The sequence below is a fragment of the Podarcis pityusensis genome, assembly GCF_964106645.2.
Source record: "Podarcis pityusensis genome assembly, chromosome: 16".
Lineage (NCBI taxonomy): Eukaryota > Metazoa > Chordata > Lepidosauria > Squamata > Lacertidae > Podarcis > Podarcis pityusensis.
In genome coordinates, this window is record NC_138041.1 from 16095243 (window position 1) to 16116842 (window position 21600).

Sequence of the window (21600 nt, forward strand, 5' to 3'; positions counted from 1 at the left end):
GTTGGGAGATTTGGACAAGCACATGTGGAGCTGACTCACTTCTGCCATTTTGGGACAGGTATGCCTTTTAACCAGCTGGGGACACTGGCGGGGAGCAACTACTACAACGTGGAAGCCACCTACTGCTACCTGCGCTGGTGAGTATGCCTCCCAAGGAGAGGGAGTCCACCTGTTGCTTTGGGGCAGAGAGGACTTTTCACTGTGCAGTGTATTGCCTGTTGACTTTCTTGCTCTATGCATAGCTGGAATGTGGTTCCCATAGCTGCCTAACCTGACTGCCTGGATGCTGGTTGCTCTGTTACAAGTGCGCGTGCAGCCTGTGCCCTTGGGCTGTCAGTCCTTGAAAAGCAGCTAAAAATAAATCAATCCCAGGAACTTGTGAGCGGGGTGCTGTGTAGCTTGCAAGTCGGTTTTAGGCACCAAATTCCACAGAACTTCTGCTTTAATTATTTTTAAAATACATTGTAAACTTCAAGTGAGAGATGAGTAAGTCTCCCCAAAGAGGCCTGCTAGTATGTCTAGTGCTGTCACCTCTCCAGATCTAAGTTGGTTCCAATATTGTACAAATGGGGTTCATTTTTTGTTTTGGAAATGTGCTTGTTGATCGAGTCTTTCCACGCCACAAATGTTGGAGCTTGTAGGCCTGCTCAGAAGCATAATGTCCCTTTCCTCCTAGACCATTTAAAAGCAAAATTATAGCCGTTTCTGGTGGCTTTTCCCCTTCCCCTCTCAAGCTGTTTCTTACCCCATTCCTGAAAAGGTGGGAAGACCTCATTCATACTCTGAACCCTGTGGCATGCATAGGAGCTTCAGTGGAGAGGCAAGGCATTCTATTGTTTGTTTGTTTGTTTATTACATTTATAGCCTACATTTTGTTCAATCAGCTCAAGGTGGCGTACATAGTTCTCCTCCCACCCACCCCCAATTTATCCTCAAAACGCTATGAGGTAGGTTAGGCTGAGAGTGAGTGACTGGCCTGAGATCACCCAGTGAGCTTCATGGCTGAGTGGTGATTCGAACCCTCGTCTCTCCAGTCCTAGACTTACACTCTAACCACTATATCACACTTGCTCTCTTAATTTGTGCAGTCGGAGAGAGTCCTGTTTCTGACTGTTTCTCTACAAAGTAGAGAGAATCCCACGCTTTTCTTTCAGAACTCTGTGGAAGAGGGTGACTATGCTAGACAGGGTGGGGAAATTATCCTAGTTGATGGGTATGTGGAGCTCTGTGACTTAAAAACATGAGCAACTCTGCCTCTCTCATGTTACATTTTAGATACATACCCAAAAGCTGTGTGTGAGAAAGAGGTGTTGGTAATTTTGTCAAATGAACAGGCACATTAATGAGAGAAGATTAGCTGAGGTTTGCTCAGTGGCAAACATGGGGTTCTTGCTCTGGAATGGTGTGAAACAGCCTGCATGCTTAGGTGTGTGAGTGATGCTTGACGAAGTGACTGAAACCAGAGTGGACACTGAATGAGATTTCTAGTAGTTGACAGGGGAGTGCTGTACTTTGGGTTTATTGTGAAGGGAAGGAGTCTGACCTCACAGGGCTTGCACTTTCTCCCATTTCTGGCACAACCACAAATAGGAATTTTGAAGCTTCTGTTTTCAATTCAGTGCAGCTAGTCATGTTGCCTGAACTTGGCAAACTATTATTAATTATGGTTTGTTTGAAACAAACCAGCTTTAAACTCTGGTTTGTGCCAGCAAGCCATGGTTATGATTAGCCACAGTTTAGGCATTGAATACAATGCTAAACTGTTTAACTGAAACCAGAAGTGAAAGTTTCTGAACTTCTGCTTTGATGCCAGGAGGAATGAAATGTCATTCTTAACAAAATATGACATCTGGATGCAGCCAAGGCCTTGCAGAGCTTTGCTCAAAGTCTCACAAGTGTAAAACTAGTTAAGTGAAACAAGCAAAGAGGTGCAAACTTGCTTGATTTCAATAAATTCTACAGGTGGCAAAATTCTGCTCTTTTGACCTTGTCAAGTGTAACCCACTGCTTGTTTGAGGCTTTACTGAGAATTTAACATTTCTGCTTTTGGGGTTTTGTGCCTATTTAGTATCCAGTCTGAAGTGTCCTTTGAAGGTGCTTATGGGAATCTCAAACGCCTGTATGATAAGGCGGCCAAAATGTATCACCAGCTGAAGAAATGTGAAACCAGGAAACTGTCACCCAGCAAAAAGAGGTAAGGACGTAATGTGGTTCAGTCCTGCGGTGAGCAAATCTCAAAATCTGTCCAGTGCTCTGGTAGACATGTCCAGAGGTAGAGTGTTATCCAGCCTCTGTGAACATTACCTAATTCCATAGAGAAACACCTGTGACTGATCCCAGTGGGATGACATGCCAATGAGCACATGAGAGATGGAAAACTGTGGCTTTGTGCAATTGAGGCTTATTCAGCATTAGGACTCTCACTCCTTGTCTTTCCTGACTGCTCTTCAGTTGAGGCTCCAGTGCACTTTGGTGAGTGAAGTGGTCCTTTGCCAAAGCTGCTGCTGTTTGGATTCTCCTCCCTCCTATTCCAAATTGGAGAAGGTGCCTGTCACATACTAATATTGGCTGTGCCTGAAATTTACTTTGCCTTTGTGATGCTGGCTGCATAGCTATAGGACTTCCTCAGAGTCTTAAGGAGCATTATATTACAAGGGGTGAAAATGACTAAATGACGAGAAAGAGAAGGAACAGTCCAGATTCTGTGCCAAGCAAAGTGAACTCTGCAATCTGTAGAAAATAAGTAGATTGAGTAGATTTGCCACAGTTCCCCATTTTGCACAAATGCCTTCTCCTTCGCTGAACTTACTTTGTTTCTAATAGTCTTGGGGGTGGAGCTAGAGCTGTTGGGCACTAAGGCCTTATCTGAAACCACAGAAAAATCTTCCTTGACTACCTCCTTGGGATAATTGTGCCCTTCCTCCTCTCTTTCCCTCTGCCAACTCCCCCCCCCCCGCAGGTGCAAAGACATTAAGAGGTTACTGGTGAGTTTCATGTACTTGCAGAGCCTCCTTCAGCCAAAGAGCAGGTGAGTCTTCTGCGTCTTTATTCTTGCTGTGCTGTTTTGTTAACTCCTGGTAGATTATGTAGCTGAAGCAAAGCACTTTTACATTGGGATAATATACTGGTCCAAACAATCTCAAGGGCATTGGAATAACTTCCCATGAGGGGAAGGAGAATTCCTTGCTCCAACACTCTTCTGCATTTTTGTCATGGATTGACAGCATTGCCTTTTCACCGGTTGAGAGTCTCCCACCACTAGGGAGGATGCATCACCCTTGGCCTTTGAGAAGGGCCATAGCTCAGCAGTAGAGCATTTGATTTGCATGCCAAAGGTCCTGGGTTGAATCCCAAGTAGGGTTGGAAAAGGCTTTCTGCCTGAAACCCTGAAGAGCCACTGCTGGTCAGTGTGGACAATACTGATCTAGATTGACCAGTGGTCCAACTTCATATAAGGCAGCTTCTTAAGTTCCTAATTTGTCGGGTGAGTCTAAAGCACCTTGGGGAGAATGTGCCCTCAGATCAAGTATCGGGGTTGCCTGGTTCTTAGTTACCCACTCGTTGGTTCAGCCTCTGCAGATGAGGACTCGTAAGATAGCTCATTAAGGGGGTTGTATAACCACTGTGGTTGCCTAGGGTTTGGAGAGGCTTGACCTGTTTCAACTGCTTGCACCTCCTGTTTGCTGTGGGACAATCCTCTGTGGCTCATCTCTCCTTGTCACCCACCTCTCAGTTCTGCAGACTCTGAGCTGACGTCTCTCTGCCAGTCGGTACTGGAGGATTTCAACCTCTGCCTCTTCTACTTGCCCTCTTCGCCCAACACGAGCTCTGCCAACGACGACGAAGAGGAGTGCGAGAATGGCTACTCCTTCCTGCCAGACCTCCTCATCTTCCGGATGGTCATTGTCTGTCTGATGAGCGTCCACAGCCTCAAGAGGGCAGGTGAGCAGCATGGCTGTGTGTGGTGTGTCCTCCTCTTGCAGACTTGGTGTGCAAGTTTTAAGCTGCCCTGTCGGCCTCTCCTTATAATATGATTGGTTGAACTGAGCTAGCATCTCTCAAACTCTTCCTGTTTCCAGAACAGCAGCAAAGATGAGGTGGTTCAGCATCCACTTCATAAAACACAGTCATTGACTGCTGGGCTCAGGTGCTCACAGAGTAAATCTGGGATCGAAGCATTTTCATTTCGTTTCATTTCTCTTAGAATCATAGAGTTCATAGACTCAAAGAGTCTGGATATTTAGCATATCATCATTAGCATTAGCATTTATTAAATTTGTTAGTTGCTTTTTTGCCATGGCAATTTGAAGCAACCTGCAAAAGAAACCCACATACTTTAAAACTAGGATGGGATAATATATTAAAACATCCCACTCGCTCTAAAAGGCCATAGATAGTTCAAAGCCAAAGGCCTGGTTTAAAAGGAGTGTTTTTGCCTGGCGACTGAAGCCTATGTAATGATGACACCAAGTGAGCCTTCCCAGGGAGAGCATTTCACAAACAGGGAGCCAACACTGAAAAGGCCTGATCTCAAGTTGCCACCCTCTGGACCCTCCTGTCAGAGGGGGCACATGATATATGCAAGTGGCTGAATGGAGTTCTTAGTTTTGTTGCAGAAAATGTAGTTTTTATGTAGTTTTTATGTAGTTTTATGTAGTTTTTCAATTTCATTGTTCTGCATGGGACAATGACAATAAAGATATCGTATAAAGGATTTTTAAATCTGAATAACAGTGAGTTGACAAGTGAGTTGACAAGAATTTTAACTTTGATCACATAAAGAAGCCCAAAGGCATTTGGGTGCCTGCAGTTGAATAAAAGTAAACACATAATTATGGAGTTTGCTCCCCCATGGATGTTGCAGGCACAGATGCCAGCTCCCCTTGACGCTGATGCTTCCTCATCTCTCTCCTTACAGGCTCCAAGCAGTATAGTGCAGCCATTGCATTCACACTGGCCCTCTTTTCGCACCTCATCAACCACGTCAATATTCGCCTGCAAGCAGAGCTGGAAGAAGGCGAGAATCCAGTTCCAGCCTTCCGGAATGATGGCACAGGTGAGGGCTGCAAGAAGGGTGAAGTTTGCCCATTCTAAGATCCTTGCCTTCCATCTTCCACGTTGCGTTCTGCTCTTGTGACGAGGCAGGCAGTGGTGAAAATAATCTGGTTAACAGTTATTTACTTTTCCTAGGGGATCCTGGAAAGTTCTTTGGGGACAGTCTGTAAGAACTTGAAAATAGCCCTGCTGAATCAGACCAAAGGCCTGTCTGGCTCAGCACCTTGTTTACGGAGTGGCCAGCCAAATACCTATAGGAAGCAGGGAAATAGGACCCAACCCCAACGGAAGATAGTAATCGAAGCCAGTGATAGCCTTCTTCATGCATTTGTCCAAACCTCTTTTAAAGCCATCCAAGTTGGGGGTCATCACTTGATCTTTTGGGAGTGAAACCTTAGTTTAACTTACGTTCTCTGTGCAGAAGTCTTTCCTTTTGCCTGTCATGAATCTCCCACCATTCAGCTTCACTGGATGAAGATAATAACACAATACTGTGGTACCTTGGTTGTCAAACTTTATCCATTCTGGGAATCTGTTCGACTTCCAGAACCATTCAAAAGCCAAGGCACAGCTTCCAGATGGCTGCAAGAGCTTCCTGCACTCAATTGGAAGCCGTGGAAGCCGTGTCAGATGTTCGTTTTGCGAAAAACGTTTGTAAACCAGAGCACTCACTTCCGAGTTTGCAGCGTTCGGGAGCCGATTTGTTTGGGAGCCAATCCGTTTGACAACCAAGGTACCACTGTAAAACTATAAACAGCAAGAATGACTTCCACAGTTATTCAAAATTCAGTTAAAACTATTTAGTTTAATTAATTCAACAAAATGCATGAACTTTATCCAGTGAGACCAGCTTTCCAAAAATCTGACACAGTTATTTACATCTCCAGCACCCCCTTTCATCTCTTGCCCCTTTGCCCCCTCCTCCCAGGTAATCCCACCGCCCCCCAGGAGTGTCAACTTTGGGAACCACTGGTATAAACAGTAGTCAAGCCGGTTTGTGTATCTTAAGAGTTTCCAAAAATGTGGGTTTGGCTGCTCTTTTGCAGAGGATCTGGAGGCCCGGGAGTCCTTGAACTCCATTGAGAGAGAAGCCGAAGGGGACCTGGCCAACCACCGACCCAGCGAGGAGCAGCGGAAGAGCGAGAGCAAGAAGGGCAAGAAATACTCACGCCTCTCCTGCCTGCGCCGCCGCCGCCACGTCCAGAAGGTGGACGAGAGCGACCTGAGCGAGGGCTTCGACTCCGACTCCAGCCCGGATTCCACCAAAGGGAGTGATGGCTCAGAGAGCGGCTCAGAGAAGAGCGACGAGGAGGCCGAGGCGGCTTTTGACGTGGAGACCGACTCGGACATGAACAGCCAGGAGTCACGCTCGGACCTGGAAGACATGGAGGACGAGCCAGACGCCGAGGGGGGCAGCCAAGCTAAGGGCATGAAGAACGGCACTCCGGAGGCATTGGACTCTGCGGAAGGGGATGTTGGCAGGCTGGTGGACTTGAAAAGCCCTGGCATTGCCAAGACTGAGCCCCTGCTGGAGCCTCCTGTGGCCAACGGGCCAGGCTTGCTGGGCGCCAGTGATGCCAGTATAGCCAGCAACCTCCAGGCCATGTCCACGCAGCTCTTCCAGACCAAGCGCTGCTTCCGGCTGGCCCCCACTTTCAGCAACGTCCTCCTCAAACCAAACTGTGAGCTGCCTGCCCCGAAAGAGGTGGCAGACAGCAAGCCATGTGTCAATGGGGACGTGGAGAAGTCCAAAATGACTGAGCAAGGTGAGAGAGAGAGAGAGAGAAAGAGAGAGAGAGAGAGAGAGAGCGCCTGCACGCTAGATTGGAAAGGAGATCCCTTCCATGAATGGAGAAAAGGGTGTGTGAATAGAAGTGGGGTGGAAAGACCTTAGGATTTTGTAGAGGGTGATTTGTGGGCGAGATCTGGCTGACACAGATCCCGGTTGCCAACCTAGAGGTGTAAGTGGGGAAGGGGGCAAGATGAGAACTCCTTTGATATCCGTTTCCAGGCCAGCATTAGCTACGTGCCCCCAAAATATTGCTGTCTTAAAGTGGGGTGACAAACCTGTCTTCTAACCTTTGACATTATGTCCCCATCTGCACTATACAGTCAAAGCAGCAGCATATCACAGTCGTGGCTTATTCCTCCTAAGAATCCCAGAAGTGTAATATGTTAAGGGTGCTAAGAGTTAATTGGAGGTCCCTTTTCCTCCCCACAGAGCTGTAATTCCCAGAGTTCCTTGAGAAAAGGGATTGATTGTTAAACCGCTCTGGGACTTGTAACTTTGTGAAGGGAATAGGGGTCTCCTAACAACTCTCAGCACGTTCAGCAAACCTCATTTCCCAAGATTCTTTGGGGGAAGCCATGACTCTTTAAAGTGGTATGGTGCTGCTTTAAATTTATACTGCAGATGGGGGCAGAAGCGTGGCAGAAAGGAAGTTGAGGCAGGGTGGTGTACTAAATTGTGCACTAAAGCTCCTTCTCCACCATCCCTGCTCGTAGGGAGTGATTTTCTTTTCTGTGCAGGTGCCAGCTACTGCTTTTCATCACCTCTAGATTAAAACTTGATAAAACCTCTTGATTCCCAGGGGCCAAATAAAAAGCACTTGGCAGGATAGGTGGGTGTCTCTCCTCTGGAGGGCAATTGCATTTTCCAATCTGCACTCCTTGTTTAATTATCTAAGTTCCTTGTTTTTAACGATCCGTTTGTCTTGTCCAAGACGATGTTTCTGAGTCAGAAGAGAGCGTCTCTAGCAGTAAATCCTGCAGGAACGAGCGTTCTCTCCAGGAGAAGCTGGAGATCATCACCAACGAGGGGTTGCTGCCGACTGTCAAAGTATTTCTGGACTGGCTGAGAACCAACACTGATCTCATCATCATGTGTGCACAGGTAGGGAGGGGTAATGGGGGAGAATCCCACTTACACGACTTCTTCAGCTTACACCCCTGGGCTGTTGAATGAGCCTCTATCTCATGCACTCAACCACTGCAGTTGGCAGCCTGTATAAAGCAGTTTGCCATTAACTGCTAAAAGTAGAAGTACTGTAGCTGATAAAAGCAGTGGGTCCCAAAGTGGGTGGTACCAGCCTTGGTGGGGCAGTGGGATTACTGGGGGTGTGGGGTGTGTGCGCATGTGCACTAAGAGGCAAAGGGGCGCTGGAGGTGTAAATGACCCACAGTTCTGATATTTATCAGATAAATCATAGGGAAAAGGATGGGATTTCAAGTAGACCTCAAACTAATGTGAGGGTGACAGACCCATGCCTTCAAATACACACTTCATGTAATCCTTGTGATTTAAAGTAGCAAGGGAAGCTGTGAACCCTTCCCTCCCAGGTAATTTTCTCCCAGCTGAGCTCTATTCCACAGTCAAAGCCAAGCTGGGGAAGAAAGGGACTGTGGGTGGGAGAGGTTGAGTGTTTCAGTGCCCTATTCTTGCCCCCTTGCTACCTTAAATCTACACCCACACCCACACACACACCCTCTTGCACTTTATTTGGAGGGCAAACCTTCATGGGCCCCCTGCTCTCAGCTGTGGTAAAATGGGCATCCCATTTTATCCTTGCGCTGACTTTGTGTGGGAGGTTAGGCTGGGAGGTGGTAGCAGCTGGCCAGTCTGAGCAAGTGCTTGAACCTGGATCTCTGGCCCAAGTCCTAATATTCACCACATGTTCAATTTGCATTTGTTTGTGGTGCTTTTTCCCTCCTCCAGAGTTCTCAGAGTTTATGGAACAGACTTTCTGTCCTTCTGAACCTGCTTCCTTCAGCTGGAGACCTTCAGGACTCAGGTAACTTTGAGAAGAAATTTCCTTTTCTTATGTCCCCACCCCCCACCCCCAACACTCAAACTTCATATTCCTGTGCAGTTCAGGCACTCTTTAGTTTCCTGGGTCTTTTTCCTGCTTTACACCTAGTTTTTCTGCTGTTTTTAGATGGGGAAAAGTCTAGTCACACACAGCGACTTCTTTGAACCTGGAACCTTCAGTTTGCAGTCTCCACCATCTCTTGGTGAACCAGGGAATGTCCCTTGCTGGAAACCTTTGGAGACCTACTGTCCCAATCTGCATAGACAATACCTGAGCTTGGTAGACTTCTTACGTTCTTCTGGAATTCCATTGCTTAGTTTCAGAAGAACATGAGAAGTCTACCAAGCTCATATGCTATGCAGTGGAGTAAGCACAAAGCCCCTTTCTGTGGGAGCAGCTTCCCCCAGTTCCACCTTCAAGGCCACACTTGCTTACCTGATGGTGGCTTGTCTGGATTCAGAGAGGGAAGCTTCTGCTGAGGTCTTCTGTATGCCTCATGAAAAGAATCAGAATCGTAGAGTTGGAAGGGATCTCAAGGGATATCTAACCCAACGTCCTTCAATGCACAAATAACAGGTGCAGAGTCCCTGGCAGATGTCCCCATCGCCAACCTCTGTTCAAAAACCTTCAATGATGGAGAGTCCACCAGCTTCCAAGGTTGTCCGTTCCACCGTTGAAATAGCGCTTACTGTCAGAGCTGGTCATGATATGGAAATGTAATGAGCCACTTTACACAGAGTCAAGTTACTCATCTAGCCTAGTGCTGTCTACCTTCATCTGGCAACAGCCTCTGTGTGTGTGTTTGTTTCCCATCCCTACCTGGGGGAGATGCTGGGGGTCGATCTGGGGAACCTTCTACACGCAGAGCAATTGGTCTTCCACTGAGCTGCAACCTGGTTCTTCCAAGGAGACACAAGCATCCCAAGCCAGGAGCATCTTCCCCCTTTGGGCTTCCTGGGGGGCCGACTTCTGTGTGTGGCAGAGTCAGAGCTGGCACCACGAGGAGTTGTGGAAGTCCCAGTTTTAGACTAGACGTGCCCTAGAGGACTAGCGTTTCGTATGACTTTCTAGTTGCTCCTTCTGCCTCTGTGACCCAGAAATATAAAGCTGCCATTCTGTCCCCTCCCCTCCCCACTGTTGATGCGCAGGGCTGTTCCTCTGCAACGAGGTGAAGAGCATGCTGCCTGGGTGTGAGCTGCCAGACTTGCCTGCCTGCCTGCTGCTCCCAGAGGACATGGCCCTCCGCAACCTTCCCCCGCTGAAGAACGCGCACAAGAGGTTCAACTTCGAGCAGGACAGGCCTCTCCTTGCAGAAGTGGAGGAGGTAAGAGGCTGGTTTTGGTGCTTGTTTTCAGAAGTCATGGGAGGCTTCTGGACTGGGGGGGGGGTGAGCAAGGAGCGTGAGGGCAAGTGGAACCTTTGCTCCAGGACTTCGGGGGTGGGGAACCTCTAGCTCGCAGGCCAGTCCTGTCCCACCAAAGGAGCCCAGTTTGGTGGGCGAGGCTATTTTCCCAAACCACGCCCACCTGTCAGTCAGCTGGTGTCGCTGGGTGGGGTTTGATCCTTCTGGCCTAGGAGCTCTTTGCAGGGAGCAGGGATCAACATTCCCTTTGATCCTTTGCATCGAGAGGTCAGCCAGCTTGGCCCATCCTTTGCCCTCCCAAGTCCCAGCTGTTCCTGTAGCCATTCAGGTGTTCAGGAGGGGAGCTTTTACTTTGCTTTAGTGTGTGTGAGCTCCCATCTTGGCCTCAAGTGGACGCGCTCCCTGCTCTCCCCACCCACCGGGTCCTCCTCTTTCTTCATTACAGTCCGTGGTTCGTATCTGTTGCATCCGGAGTTTCGGACACTTCATCACCCACCTGCAAGGCAGCATCCTGCAGTTCAACCCGGAGGTTGGGATCTTCATCAGCATCGCTCAGTCGGAGCAGGACGGTTTGCTCCAGCAGGCCCAGGCCCAGTTCCGCATGGTGAGCTTTTGCAGGGTGGGCTGGGGGGGGGGAATAGTGGGACAGAACAAACATGCTCCAGTGAAGAGCAAGGCTTGATAGCCATACAGGGGCCTCCTTTTGCATTCCCTGTCTTGTCACATGCCTGTGCATTGCACAACTCTTCTCTTCCATATGTGAGTTTATGCCACCGGTGAAGCCTGAGAAAATATCAGAAAATGCATGGGAAGCATCTGATGGAAGTTTCAGGGGTGATGTGGAAGTGAATAGCTGAGAAAAGACTTGTAGTAGCCCAGTTTCTAGTCCTCCACTTAGCACTTTCTTTGCCCATTAAAAAAAAAAAATGTCTAGGGAAAGTGTAAAAATACTTTACAGTGTTATTTCTGTGGCTGTCAGCAAAAAAGAGGGGCCCTTTAGAATGTTTGCAATCTACATTTCAACTAGGGGATGGGGAGAGTATTCAGAGCATGTAATTTTATACTGTTTATATTGCATTGCATATTTAGGCTTTTGTGACCTTACAGTAGATTTATTTCTTATATTTATATGCCACCACCTCCTCCAAGGAGCTCAAGGGGCTGTACATGGTTCTCCCCCTGCTCCCCATTTTATCCTCAAAACAATCCCTGTGAGGTAGGGTAGGCTGAGAGGCAGTGACTGAGACCACTCAGTGAGCTCCATGGCCGAGTGGGAATCTGAACCCAGGTCATAATTCCAACACCCTCTAACCATCTCACCACCCATGGATAGTGAAAGGAAGTGGAGGAACCATTCCAGAGTTGTGGAATGGGACCATAGGTGCAAGGGCAGTTTGACATGCATCATTCTCTTTGCTCTCCCTTAGGCCGCTGAGGAAGCTCGCCGGAACAGGCTCATGAGAGACATGGCTCAGCTTCGGCTGCAGGTACGCTGATGGACTGTGCATGGATGGGGGGGCGCAAGCGCAAGTCAGTGGAGGCCTCCAAATACCTGGGGTTGGGGGGGGGGGAGGCCGTATTGCTTGTGCTTCCACCTGACATAGCTTGCAATGCACTTGACTGAATGAGGACAATGCCAACAGGTAAGGTTGCCATCCTGCGCTGTAAACTGGTCAGGCCTGTCAGCTCTGTTGGTCAGAACCTGGGGTACCAATAACAGCGAGTCTTCATGATTGGTGGAACTGGTTCATAATGCCCATTACCCGTTTGTAAGAACTCAGTGTTGCAGTGTGGCCTCACCCACACTTGGGAACTCCCTGCCTATTGACATCAGGCAAGCTCTTTCCCTGTACTCTCTTTTGCGCCGGCTAAAAGCCAAGCATACCAAGTGGTTTAGAAAGATGATGTGAGTTTTAATCTGCTTTTAGTCTATTTTAACTTTTCAAAAGTATTTAAACTATTGTTAATTTTTCCTATTGATAATTTTGTTGTTTTATCTTTTTGGTAAACTGCTCTGAAGGTTTTTTTTTTTTTTTTAAATAAAACAGTGGATAAATTATATGAAATAACTAAAATATACAATGACCTACACGACCATGCAGGGAGAGGAAAGGCCAGAGCATATGCTTTATACGCATCGTTCAGTCCCTGATTTATCCTGTTAAAAGATTATCTTGAACAGTTCGTGTTGAGAAAGATTTCCTGCCTGAGACTCTGGATTCTTGCTGAAGCCAGTTCTGTAAAATCTTGCCACAAACTGAGTCAAGCCATACAAATCCCAGTATAGTCTTGTCCTTTTCAGTGTCTTTAGCAGAGAAGAGTCTTTTCCCCAGCTTCGCTACCTGGAGTTGTGTAGGGTTGAACCTGCACCCTGCTACATAAAACTTTTTGTACTCTGCTGGATGGGCTGGTCATCTGACAACACAGGGTGGGCCACTGAGAACACTCCTTAACGGATTTGGTGCTCTTGCTGAGAGCTTCTTCCCTTAAGGCTCCTGCTTCCTTCTCTCTTTCCCCAGCTGGAGGTGTCGCAGCTGGAAGGGAGCCTCCAGCAGCCCAAAGCACAGTGTGTGATGTCCCCCTACCTGGTCCCTGACACGCAGGCTCTCTGCCAGCACCTCTGCACCATCAGGCAGCTGGCTGCCAGTGGAAGGTTTATTGTGATCATCCCACGGACAGGTAAGTGGCCCCTCCCACCACAGGGCTGGTATCCTGAGCAGGACAATTGCTGTTGCCAGGTAGTGAAAGGGTTGATTGCCCTGGGGGGGTGTGAGCAAGCTGTGAGATTACCTGGGGGTGTGTGCTAAGAGGCAGGTGGGCAGCTGTATCACCAGTGCAGGTTCATCTACTTTGTTGACAGTTAAACTACGGTGGTGCCTCGCAAGATGAAATTAATTCGTTCCGCGAGTTTTGTCGTCTTGCGATTTTTTTCGTCTTGCGAAGCACGGTGTCGGGAAAGTTTTGGAAAAGCTTCAAAAATCACCAAAGTCTTTAAAAACCTCAAAAAAGGCTACCACACCGCGTTCTATGAGTTGCTCCTCGAAGTCAAGTCGCAACTGTATTAACGGTGTTAAGAAAAAGGAAACAAACTTGCAAGACGTTTCCGTCTTGCGAAGCAAGCCCATAGGGAAAATCGTCTTGCGAAGCAGCTCAAAAAACAAAAAACCCTTTCGTCTAGCGAGTTTTTTGTCTTGCGAAGCATTCGTCTTGCGAGGTACCACTGTAACCAGTTTTAATTGGAGCTTTAATGAATGTGTGGTCGTTAACTATTTACTGTGTGTTTCTTAGCGGGTTGTGCAAACCGCTGTTCTGAACAATGCTTTTTATAGGGTAGTGGGCACTGGGGATGAGCTTGTGGAACCAAGAAGGCAGTGACCAGAAAAGTTGGGAACCGCTGCCTTAAGGGCAGCAGAAGATGTAACCACCTTGTTTTTTTCTTCAATCCTTAGTAATTGATGGCCTAGACTTCCTGAAGAAAGAGAATGCGGGAGCTCGTGACAGCATCCGATATCTAGAGGCAGAATTTAAAAAGGGAAACAGGTAGGTTGAGCCCCCTGGTCAACAGTATTCATTTCCATTGTACATTGGAACAGGTAATAAAGAACCGTGTTTAAGAAGCAGCCTCTCTTGGGATGGCTCATTAGGTTGTATTTTACAGATACACCCTGATCAGGCTGCAGTTCTCATATGTAAAACAGCTGTTTGGGTCCTGCCCTTGAATGTTTGCAATAAAAAATTGAACATTGCAGCTCCATCCCTTTCCCAGTCTAGGTGTACAGGCATTTGATGTTTTTAATAATAATAAATATTTACAGTAGTACCTTGGTTTGCAAACAGTCTGGTTTGCATATATTTTGGATTACAAACATGTCAAACCTGGAAGTGTGTGTCCTGGTTTGCAAATTTTTTTTGGAGGCCCCATTGACGAAAGTGTGGCTTGGGTTACAACCTTTTTTGGTTTACAAACAGACCTCCAGAACAGATTATGGTTGTAAACCAAGGTACCACTGTATTTTGTTTCTTTTGATTTCTGCTCCACCTTTTAGGTCAAGTCTTTATAAGTCAGCTTACCATAAAACTTAAATGCAGTACAACAGTGGAAAAAACACCATGCAGTAAAAAGCAGCTTCTGATAAAATTGCAGTAGAGGGACCTGCAGGAGAACCAGTACAGTATATTGTAGGGTCTCAAGCAAGGGGTTTGAGCAGAGTTCTCCAAGGAGGGACCCCACAACTGCCAGGTGGAGCCTTTTAACTTTGATGAAGCTTTTGGGAAGAGCTGGGTTCAGATTCTCTCTCGGCTTGATCTTGGTCACTGAGCAAATCTTCCTTTAACAACTGGCTTCCCTCACCTGCCATCCATGGACACTGCTTAGCAGGGTTATTGGGATAAAGATGCATAAATGTACTGCAAATTACTTTGCAATTTCAGCTGTGCTGCAGAAGTAGCCTGATCAGCATTGCACTCATGCACACATCCGCCCAATGTGTGATCTTCTGTCTCTAGGTACATCCGCTGCCAGAAAGAAGTTGGGAAAAGCTTTGAGAGGCATAAACTGAAGAGGCAAGATCTAGATGCTTGGTAAGCATTTGCTTCAACCTGCATCAAATTTTAAGCAAAGCTGCATTCACAAGCAGAGAGCTGTTTTTACTAAGCCAAATGGTGGCACTGTTTTCTCTCTTTTGCCTCAATACTAATATAACAGGAACCTCTATAAGATACTGGATAGCTGCAAACAGCTGACAACCTCTCAAGGGGGCAGCGAAGATGACTCCAGTGGGATGGTGACCATCCTCACAGGCTTCCAGCTGGATGACCCAAGCAAGCTTTCTGCGCCCATGAAGGTGAGTGCGGTCTGAAACCAAACTGTTCCGGCTTCGTGATGATATTTTGACTTGGGGTATGGAATACTTTTTTAAAAAGCAGTGTTGTCTATTGAAATAGAGAGAGAGTACCACTCACAAAAACAAAATTTATACCTGCAGAACCCATTGCCACACGATGAGTGCAAGGTAGTGGTTGAAAGTAACTGGGGACATGGTGGGATAGGCAAAAATAGTACTGCAAGTGAGCAATTTCACCACCTTGCTCTGCCTGTGATTTTCCCAGGATTCAGCTGCCCAGATACTGTTGGAAGACAGAATTCAGGGCTAGAAAGGCCTGAGATTCAGGGTGGTGAGAATGGTTACATCCACGGGTAGCTAAGAGTTACTGGGCAAGATGCAAAGAGCAGTACCTCCCCTCCAGGGCCTTACTGCATTTGGATCCCAACTCCCTTGTTCTTTCCCCAGTCTGCGATCCAGGCGGCAGCCAACGCCAGCGTCGAGATAAAGAACGTTCTGGAATTCTACAAGCAGTGGAAGGAAATGGGTTGAGGGGAGAGAAGCCGCTGGGTTGGTTGAAGCTCTGTCTCCCCGTCTTTGGACGCGCAGCGTTGGAACGAAAGAAGTCAAAACCTCAGGCGATATTTGGACACGAAGCAGCTGCCGCCGCGGCAATCCATGAAAAACAAGCAGCTGGGCGTGTGCACGAAACACCACCCCACATCCACCCCCCCGCCATCCCCTCCCCATCTCACCCAACGGGCGGCGTCTGTGGCAGACCACGCAGCCGCTTGGGGAAGAGAGACGGATCTCGGCCGGACAGAGGAGAGGTGGTCTCCTTTTCTCCCAGCTGATGGGGACGGGTGGGAGCGGTGGGAGGGAGGGCCTCCATTCATCTCCAAAAAGCTTGCTTGGTTTCTCGTCTCCAGGATCCTGCAGGCAGCTTGCCGCCTACGCTTGAAACAAAAACACGACGTTTGTGACTTTTTGCCACCGGATCCACGCTGCGAAAGAGCCGGTGATCCTGAGAGAGGGGATCAGGATTTGCAGGAGGCTCTTTCAGAATCTGGTGATGGGGAGGAGGACGTTTTCTCTCCCATTTTTATTTCATTTCCACCCCTTCCCCTTATTGTGTTTTTCTTTTTTTTATGCTTAGTGAACACCCCTCTTGGTTTTTTCTTTTTCTTTCCCCTCCCTTGTCTCCCCCTTCTCCCCAAAACCGGGGAGGGTTCTTCACCTTTGAGTGTTTGAAAGATGTCAAGGTGGCAGGGGAAGAGTGATCCTGTCTCAGCAAAGCAAAACAGCTCTCTCTAAGAAGCTTCCGAATGAAAACATTATTTATTTCCTTGTGGGTGGGGGTGGGATGAGTTAGCTGTGAAAAGAAAACAGTGGGCCTCATTCCCCTCCCTTCCTGCACCCTCCACTCTGCCTGTCCAAAAACCGCACCATCTTCCCACGCCTTGCTTTTCTCATAAAGTGTTGCGTTTCGTGAGTGGTGTCATAGACCATCTTGGGCTGCTTGAGCCAGGGAGGAAACAAACCCCACATTACAGCTCTCCTTTCATTCCCTGGGGTTAAGCGACTGTCTGCATGGTGCTGTACCACTCACTTCCCCTTCCCATTCCCCTGTTCACCAGACAACAGGTAACTAGAAAATGGTGGCCCTTCTACTGGGCTTGCTTTAGGTTTCTTGGTTTGCCCTGAAAAACAAACAAACCCTATTTTCTGTGGCTCCTTGTGGCTTTTGTAGGAAGGATGAAGCTCTTGTGCAGAGCTTTTGGAGAGGAGTGAAGGGGGGGGGGCTTTGCAGGCTAAGCAGGAGAAGGAGGAAACCTGACGGTATCCCTTTGCCACAGAGAAAGCCATGGGGCCTCCCTTCCCCCAGTATTCTCTGCCTCCTCTGAAATACCATAAACCAGAAAGGATTAATTAAGGTCTGAATGTTGAGGTTCCTGAATGGGTTCTCTACACCTGACTCCCTTCCGCATTTGCCAGTGTTTTATGTTGAGCCTGCCAAAGGGTCACTGTTGGAAAGATACAGGTAGTGGCAAACCATTTCTTCTTGAAGCTAGCTTTTCTTATGGGGGCCAGGGGAAGCCACCTCAGGGCCTAATAAGCTCTTTCCCTATACACCTCTCAAGTCTTCCTTCCCCACCCCCCAGGCCTGGTTTTGACACCCTCTGGGAAGGGAAGATACTGGAAGGGTTTGGAAGCAGTTTCCTGCAAGGACTTCCTTCTGCATTCCACTTCCCTTCTGCCAGGAAAATAGGAAATGGGGGAGTTGCCAGCCAGGCTTCCCCCTTTCCCCACTCTTGTTTTCTCGGAGAGCCAGGTGTGGTTTCCTCTGAGGCAGCAATGCCTCTGGTGGCTTTGTGGGCCATCCAGTGCCGCCATCTTGGATGGTTTTCTGCAGGTTCTGTATTTGGACCTCGCTGCCTGCTTCTCTCGATCTCTTCTTAATCAGGTTGTGTTTCTTAAGCTTTTGAGTTTTCCATTAAGGTTGGGGTTTGGCCCCAAACATTCGAACATTTTATGCTGTTCCCAGGCATCCTTCTCCCCACCCCTAACAAGACACCCAGGATGAAATTCTTCGCTGCTTCCGTTACGCCCCTACCTTTGGCAGGAAGGCGACAGCACAGCCACCACCCTTTGGGAACCATAGATTAGATTTCTCTGGCTTAGCACATGCTTGATTATTTTTTAAGCCATCCTAGCGCTCTCAAAATAGCAGCTGAACACGAGTCCCATCATCTGCCTCCAAGAGGATACACTGAAAACAAAGGTTTTTGTTTTGTTGCTCACCTGCTCCTTCCTGGTTTTGCTTTGGGGTTTTGTTTTGCTTTTTTAAAGGGATTCTGGGCTGTTCTGCTCAAAATGGTGAAGCAGAGGGCAGGGGAAGAGAGAGAAAAGCCACTTGGTTTTCTGTTTGAGCTTCCATGCTGCAAACTGGGCCAAGGAGAGGAAGGTACACAAGAGCATGTGCAGACTTCAGAAATGCCAGCAAACTAGACCACTTTGTCGTTGTAATGGGCAAGTTTTAGCCTTGGTGGAAGAGGCAGTGGAATCAAGAAATGGAGTTGTTACCTGAGTGATATATTTTAAAACCGGGGGCAGGGCAAAATGACTCGACATAAAATGGGCATTTTTAAAAAGAAGGGTGTATGTAGTTCTGCAAGCTGAGTGCAGCCCACCAGCTGTGTAAGGTACTTTCGCAGCATTGAAGTCCTCTTTGTACCTTGAGAAACAAGTAAATAAGGATTCTCCGAGGGTTTGACTGTGGGAAGAATCCTGCCCTTCTGAAGTGCAGGCAGTTGAATGCTCCTATCCTGCAGGGTAAGGTTTGCCAGAACCTCTCTTCCCTCCCTTGCTCCTCCTGCAGCTGGGGAAGGCACAGGTGGACCCTTTGTGAATTGAGCAGGGATTTTACAGAAATGGTGAGCTGGACTGCCAGAGCAAATAGGTATTAGAGGATTTGAAGGAGTATCAAAAGAGATCTGAATGGCCCACCAGAACTCTTGAAAGAGCTTCCAACAAAAAGTACTTCTGTACATTTTCTGCATTGCATGTGTGTGTGTGTGTGTGCGCTGTTTGTTGGGCCACTGTTTTGGAGAAGTTAAAATTAGATTACAAATTATAAATGAACCCCCCCAAAAAAGCACTTGGGGGAAAAATAATCGGCTCAAGCTAATTGGATGTTTTAAATGTAAATTCTGACATTTCTGCCTCCATTTGGAGATTACTACTTCACCCAAAAGTAACTCTTGCCAAGGAGGTCCAGGCTGATCTAAAGAAAAAGAAAAAGTGAGGCTTTCAAGCCTGGAGCCTTGTTTCTTTTGGAAGCAGGGTTTAGTGTGGAAATTTATCATCACCATTATTACTATTGAGGAAACAGATCCTGCCAAATTTGCAACCAGCTCTGTCGGCACCCTACTTGGCTTCCAACAGCAGCCCCTGTGGCCTTCAGCTTTGAAATCCAACCTGTTTACCCATCAAACATTCAGCAGCAGATGCTGATGGGGGCAGGCCCTTTGTTTTCCTCTAAGTGGATGGAGGAGTAAAGGGATTTTGAAACATCTTGTTTGGGCTACACTGTCAGTATCACACCCACCTTTAGACCATCTCTGCAGTGTAGCCTAACTCCTAGTAAGCAGTAAAACATTCTGGTTGGATTTTCTCTCTTTTTAAAAAAGTTCCCTTTTTCCGTCCTCACTTGTTGGGAGTCTGTGACTGGCTTGTCAGAAGGAAGAAGAGATGGTAAATGTGTAAGGTCTCCTTTGTATGAGCTGCTTCTACCTAATGCTTAGCACATGGCAAAGGTCAAAGGCACAGCGGGCACATTTGAGTCTACTGTTTGGGGGGGGGGGGAGAGTTCCTTTTCCTAACCCAATGATGTACAACCAAGCTCTGGCCCTGGTGATAATGACTCTCGAGAGCCCCAACAACTCTGGCTAAGCAGGAAGAGAGAAACCATGTGGGAAATCCATCTTAATATTTTATGTTCCCGGAAATTGGGGTTTCTGCTGCTCATCCACCCAAGTAAACCTGATCTTTTGGGCTGTCATCAGAAGCCTGTGTGTGTGTGTGTGTGTGTGTGTTTCACATGGGACATTAGCCATGGGTGGAAACATGGGTTTGAATTCTATAGATACCCTTGTAGGCTGTGCCAAATAGCCCTCCAGTTCTTTTCTTCCTGCTTCCATCGCTTAACTCTGTTCCTTAAATGTTGTGTGCGTGTTCTCTGCATCTAGAAAGGGAGAAAAAATCCAGCCGAGATTCTCTGGCTGGGAAAACGTGGCAGGAGAGAAATTGGGGGGGGGGGGGAGCTGCCGCTGATGCCAGTTTGCGCACCAGAGCTGGCTGCTTCCAAAGACTTGGACTACAACAGAAATGGTGTGGGGTATGGCCCAAACTGCAGCTTCTCTGAAAAGCGTGGGGAGTTCAAAAGTCGGTGGGAAGGGGGGCGTGTTACGAGATCTGCAGTCCTTAAGGTGGCTAGGAGCCATATCTGAGCATCCGTATAAAGCTCTTCTCAGTATGAGTTGGGCGGGAGGAGGAAGAGATGTGAACTGGCCCCTGACTTACTGGTATACGGCCCTCCACTATGTAAGATTGGAACACATCGACTGGCTTAATAAAAATGCAAGATGTTTGTAAATCTTTATCCGTGGTCACTTGTATTTTATTGGAGAGGAGGGATGTGGTCTATACTTCTTTTCCTGCGATGGTGTGTTCCATTGAGGTGGGGAAAGCCACACAACCTGCGCCCTAACTTGGGTCGACTGAGCAAAGATGCCAAGCCAGGGGCCTTGGATGTTGAGCTATGGAACTCCTTCCCACAGGAGGTGGAGATGGCCACCAACTTGCATGGCTTTAAAAGAGGATTATATTATATTATTGTTGTAGGGGTGGACAGGACTTTAAATCCCTGAAAATGTGGGTGTGCAACATAATTAAGTTTCCACCAAAGTGGAACTCCCATGGGGCTTAAAAACAAACCACTACTCTAAGGCATGCTCTGTCCCTTTGCAAGATGCAACTTCCTCTTTAAGGCATGGGGGTGTGCCAAGTTTCTGTGGCGTCCAGATGGCCTTCTGCACTCTTGAGCATGTGCAGCCTGTGTTGCTTTTGAGGGGCAGATCATCCTTACTCAAAACATGTTTGAGTGCAACTGAATTGGACCTGCAACTTTAATTTGGGAAGTTTTAGCAGAGATTTGAGAAAACAGCTCTAGCACTTAGGTTTGCTGAGCTCAACCAAGACCAGGTCTGGAGCCCGGTGGTGCTTCTAAGTTAGGCATGACTTGAACACTATTTCAGTGGGACTTGGCCCTAGCCAACACCTGCTAGATCATAGGGGTTTTTTGTGCCGTTGTGCTAATTCTTGCTGTGTACGTTACTCTGGCTTTGCGACCTCTTCAGTTGGCCCAACCTTGGCCAGTTTAATTCCCTCCAGATGTTTTGGGCTACAACTCACATCAGTCTCAGCCAGCACTATGCCTGTCACTTGGAAAAAGGGGAATATGTTGGGTGGCTTCTCTCCCATAAGTTCTGCTGGTTGCACTTCAAGAACATAGGAGGAGCCTAGCTGCTGGGTCAACCCAATGGGATCTCATCTGGTCCAGGATCCTGTTCTCACAGTGGCCAACCAGGTGCCCCTTCTGGGAACCCCACAAGCAGGACCTGAGCTCCAGAGCCCTCCCTCCCCCATGTATTCAGAAGCATTTCCTGCCTTCAGCTGTGGAGGCAGAACAGAGCTGCTGCTAGTAGCCATCCTTAGCCTTCTCCCTGAACTTGCCTGATCCTCATTTAAAGCCTTCTAGGTTGCTGACCATTACTGTGGCAGAGAGTTCCACAGGTTACGTGCTGTGTGAAGAATTCCTTTTATCCATCCTGAATTTTCCAACATTCTACTTCATTGGATGTCCACGAGCTGTGGTCATAAGAGGGGCAAAAATAATAATAATCCTCTATCCACCTTCTCCATGACATCCATTATTTTATAAACTTCTATCATGTTGCCTCTTCCTTGCCTTTTCTCTAAATTTAAAAGT

General features: G+C 47.7%; 1 protein-coding gene across 1 annotated transcript in view; it reads left to right on the plus strand.

Moving 5' to 3' along the window:
- SMG5 (SMG5 nonsense mediated mRNA decay factor) overlaps positions 1-20211 on the plus strand; it is a 32797-nt gene extending 12586 nt beyond the window's left edge. The window contains exons 7-22 of the mRNA XM_080984450.1: positions 59-137; positions 2069-2194; positions 2960-3028; positions 3734-3942; positions 4919-5056; positions 6102-6821; positions 7779-7948; positions 8771-8846; positions 10013-10188; positions 10673-10831; positions 11655-11714; positions 12747-12906; positions 13677-13767; positions 14734-14808; positions 14933-15071; positions 15519-20211. Coding sequence (XP_080840576.1) covers positions 59-137; positions 2069-2194; positions 2960-3028; positions 3734-3942; positions 4919-5056; positions 6102-6821; positions 7779-7948; positions 8771-8846; positions 10013-10188; positions 10673-10831; positions 11655-11714; positions 12747-12906; positions 13677-13767; positions 14734-14808; positions 14933-15071; positions 15519-15602 — 2531 coding nt within the window. The 3' untranslated portion in view covers positions 15603-20211. The remainder of the gene's footprint in view (positions 1-58; positions 138-2068; positions 2195-2959; positions 3029-3733; positions 3943-4918; positions 5057-6101; positions 6822-7778; positions 7949-8770; positions 8847-10012; positions 10189-10672; positions 10832-11654; positions 11715-12746; positions 12907-13676; positions 13768-14733; positions 14809-14932; positions 15072-15518) is intronic.
- The last annotated feature ends 1389 nt before the right edge of the window (positions 20212-21600 follow it).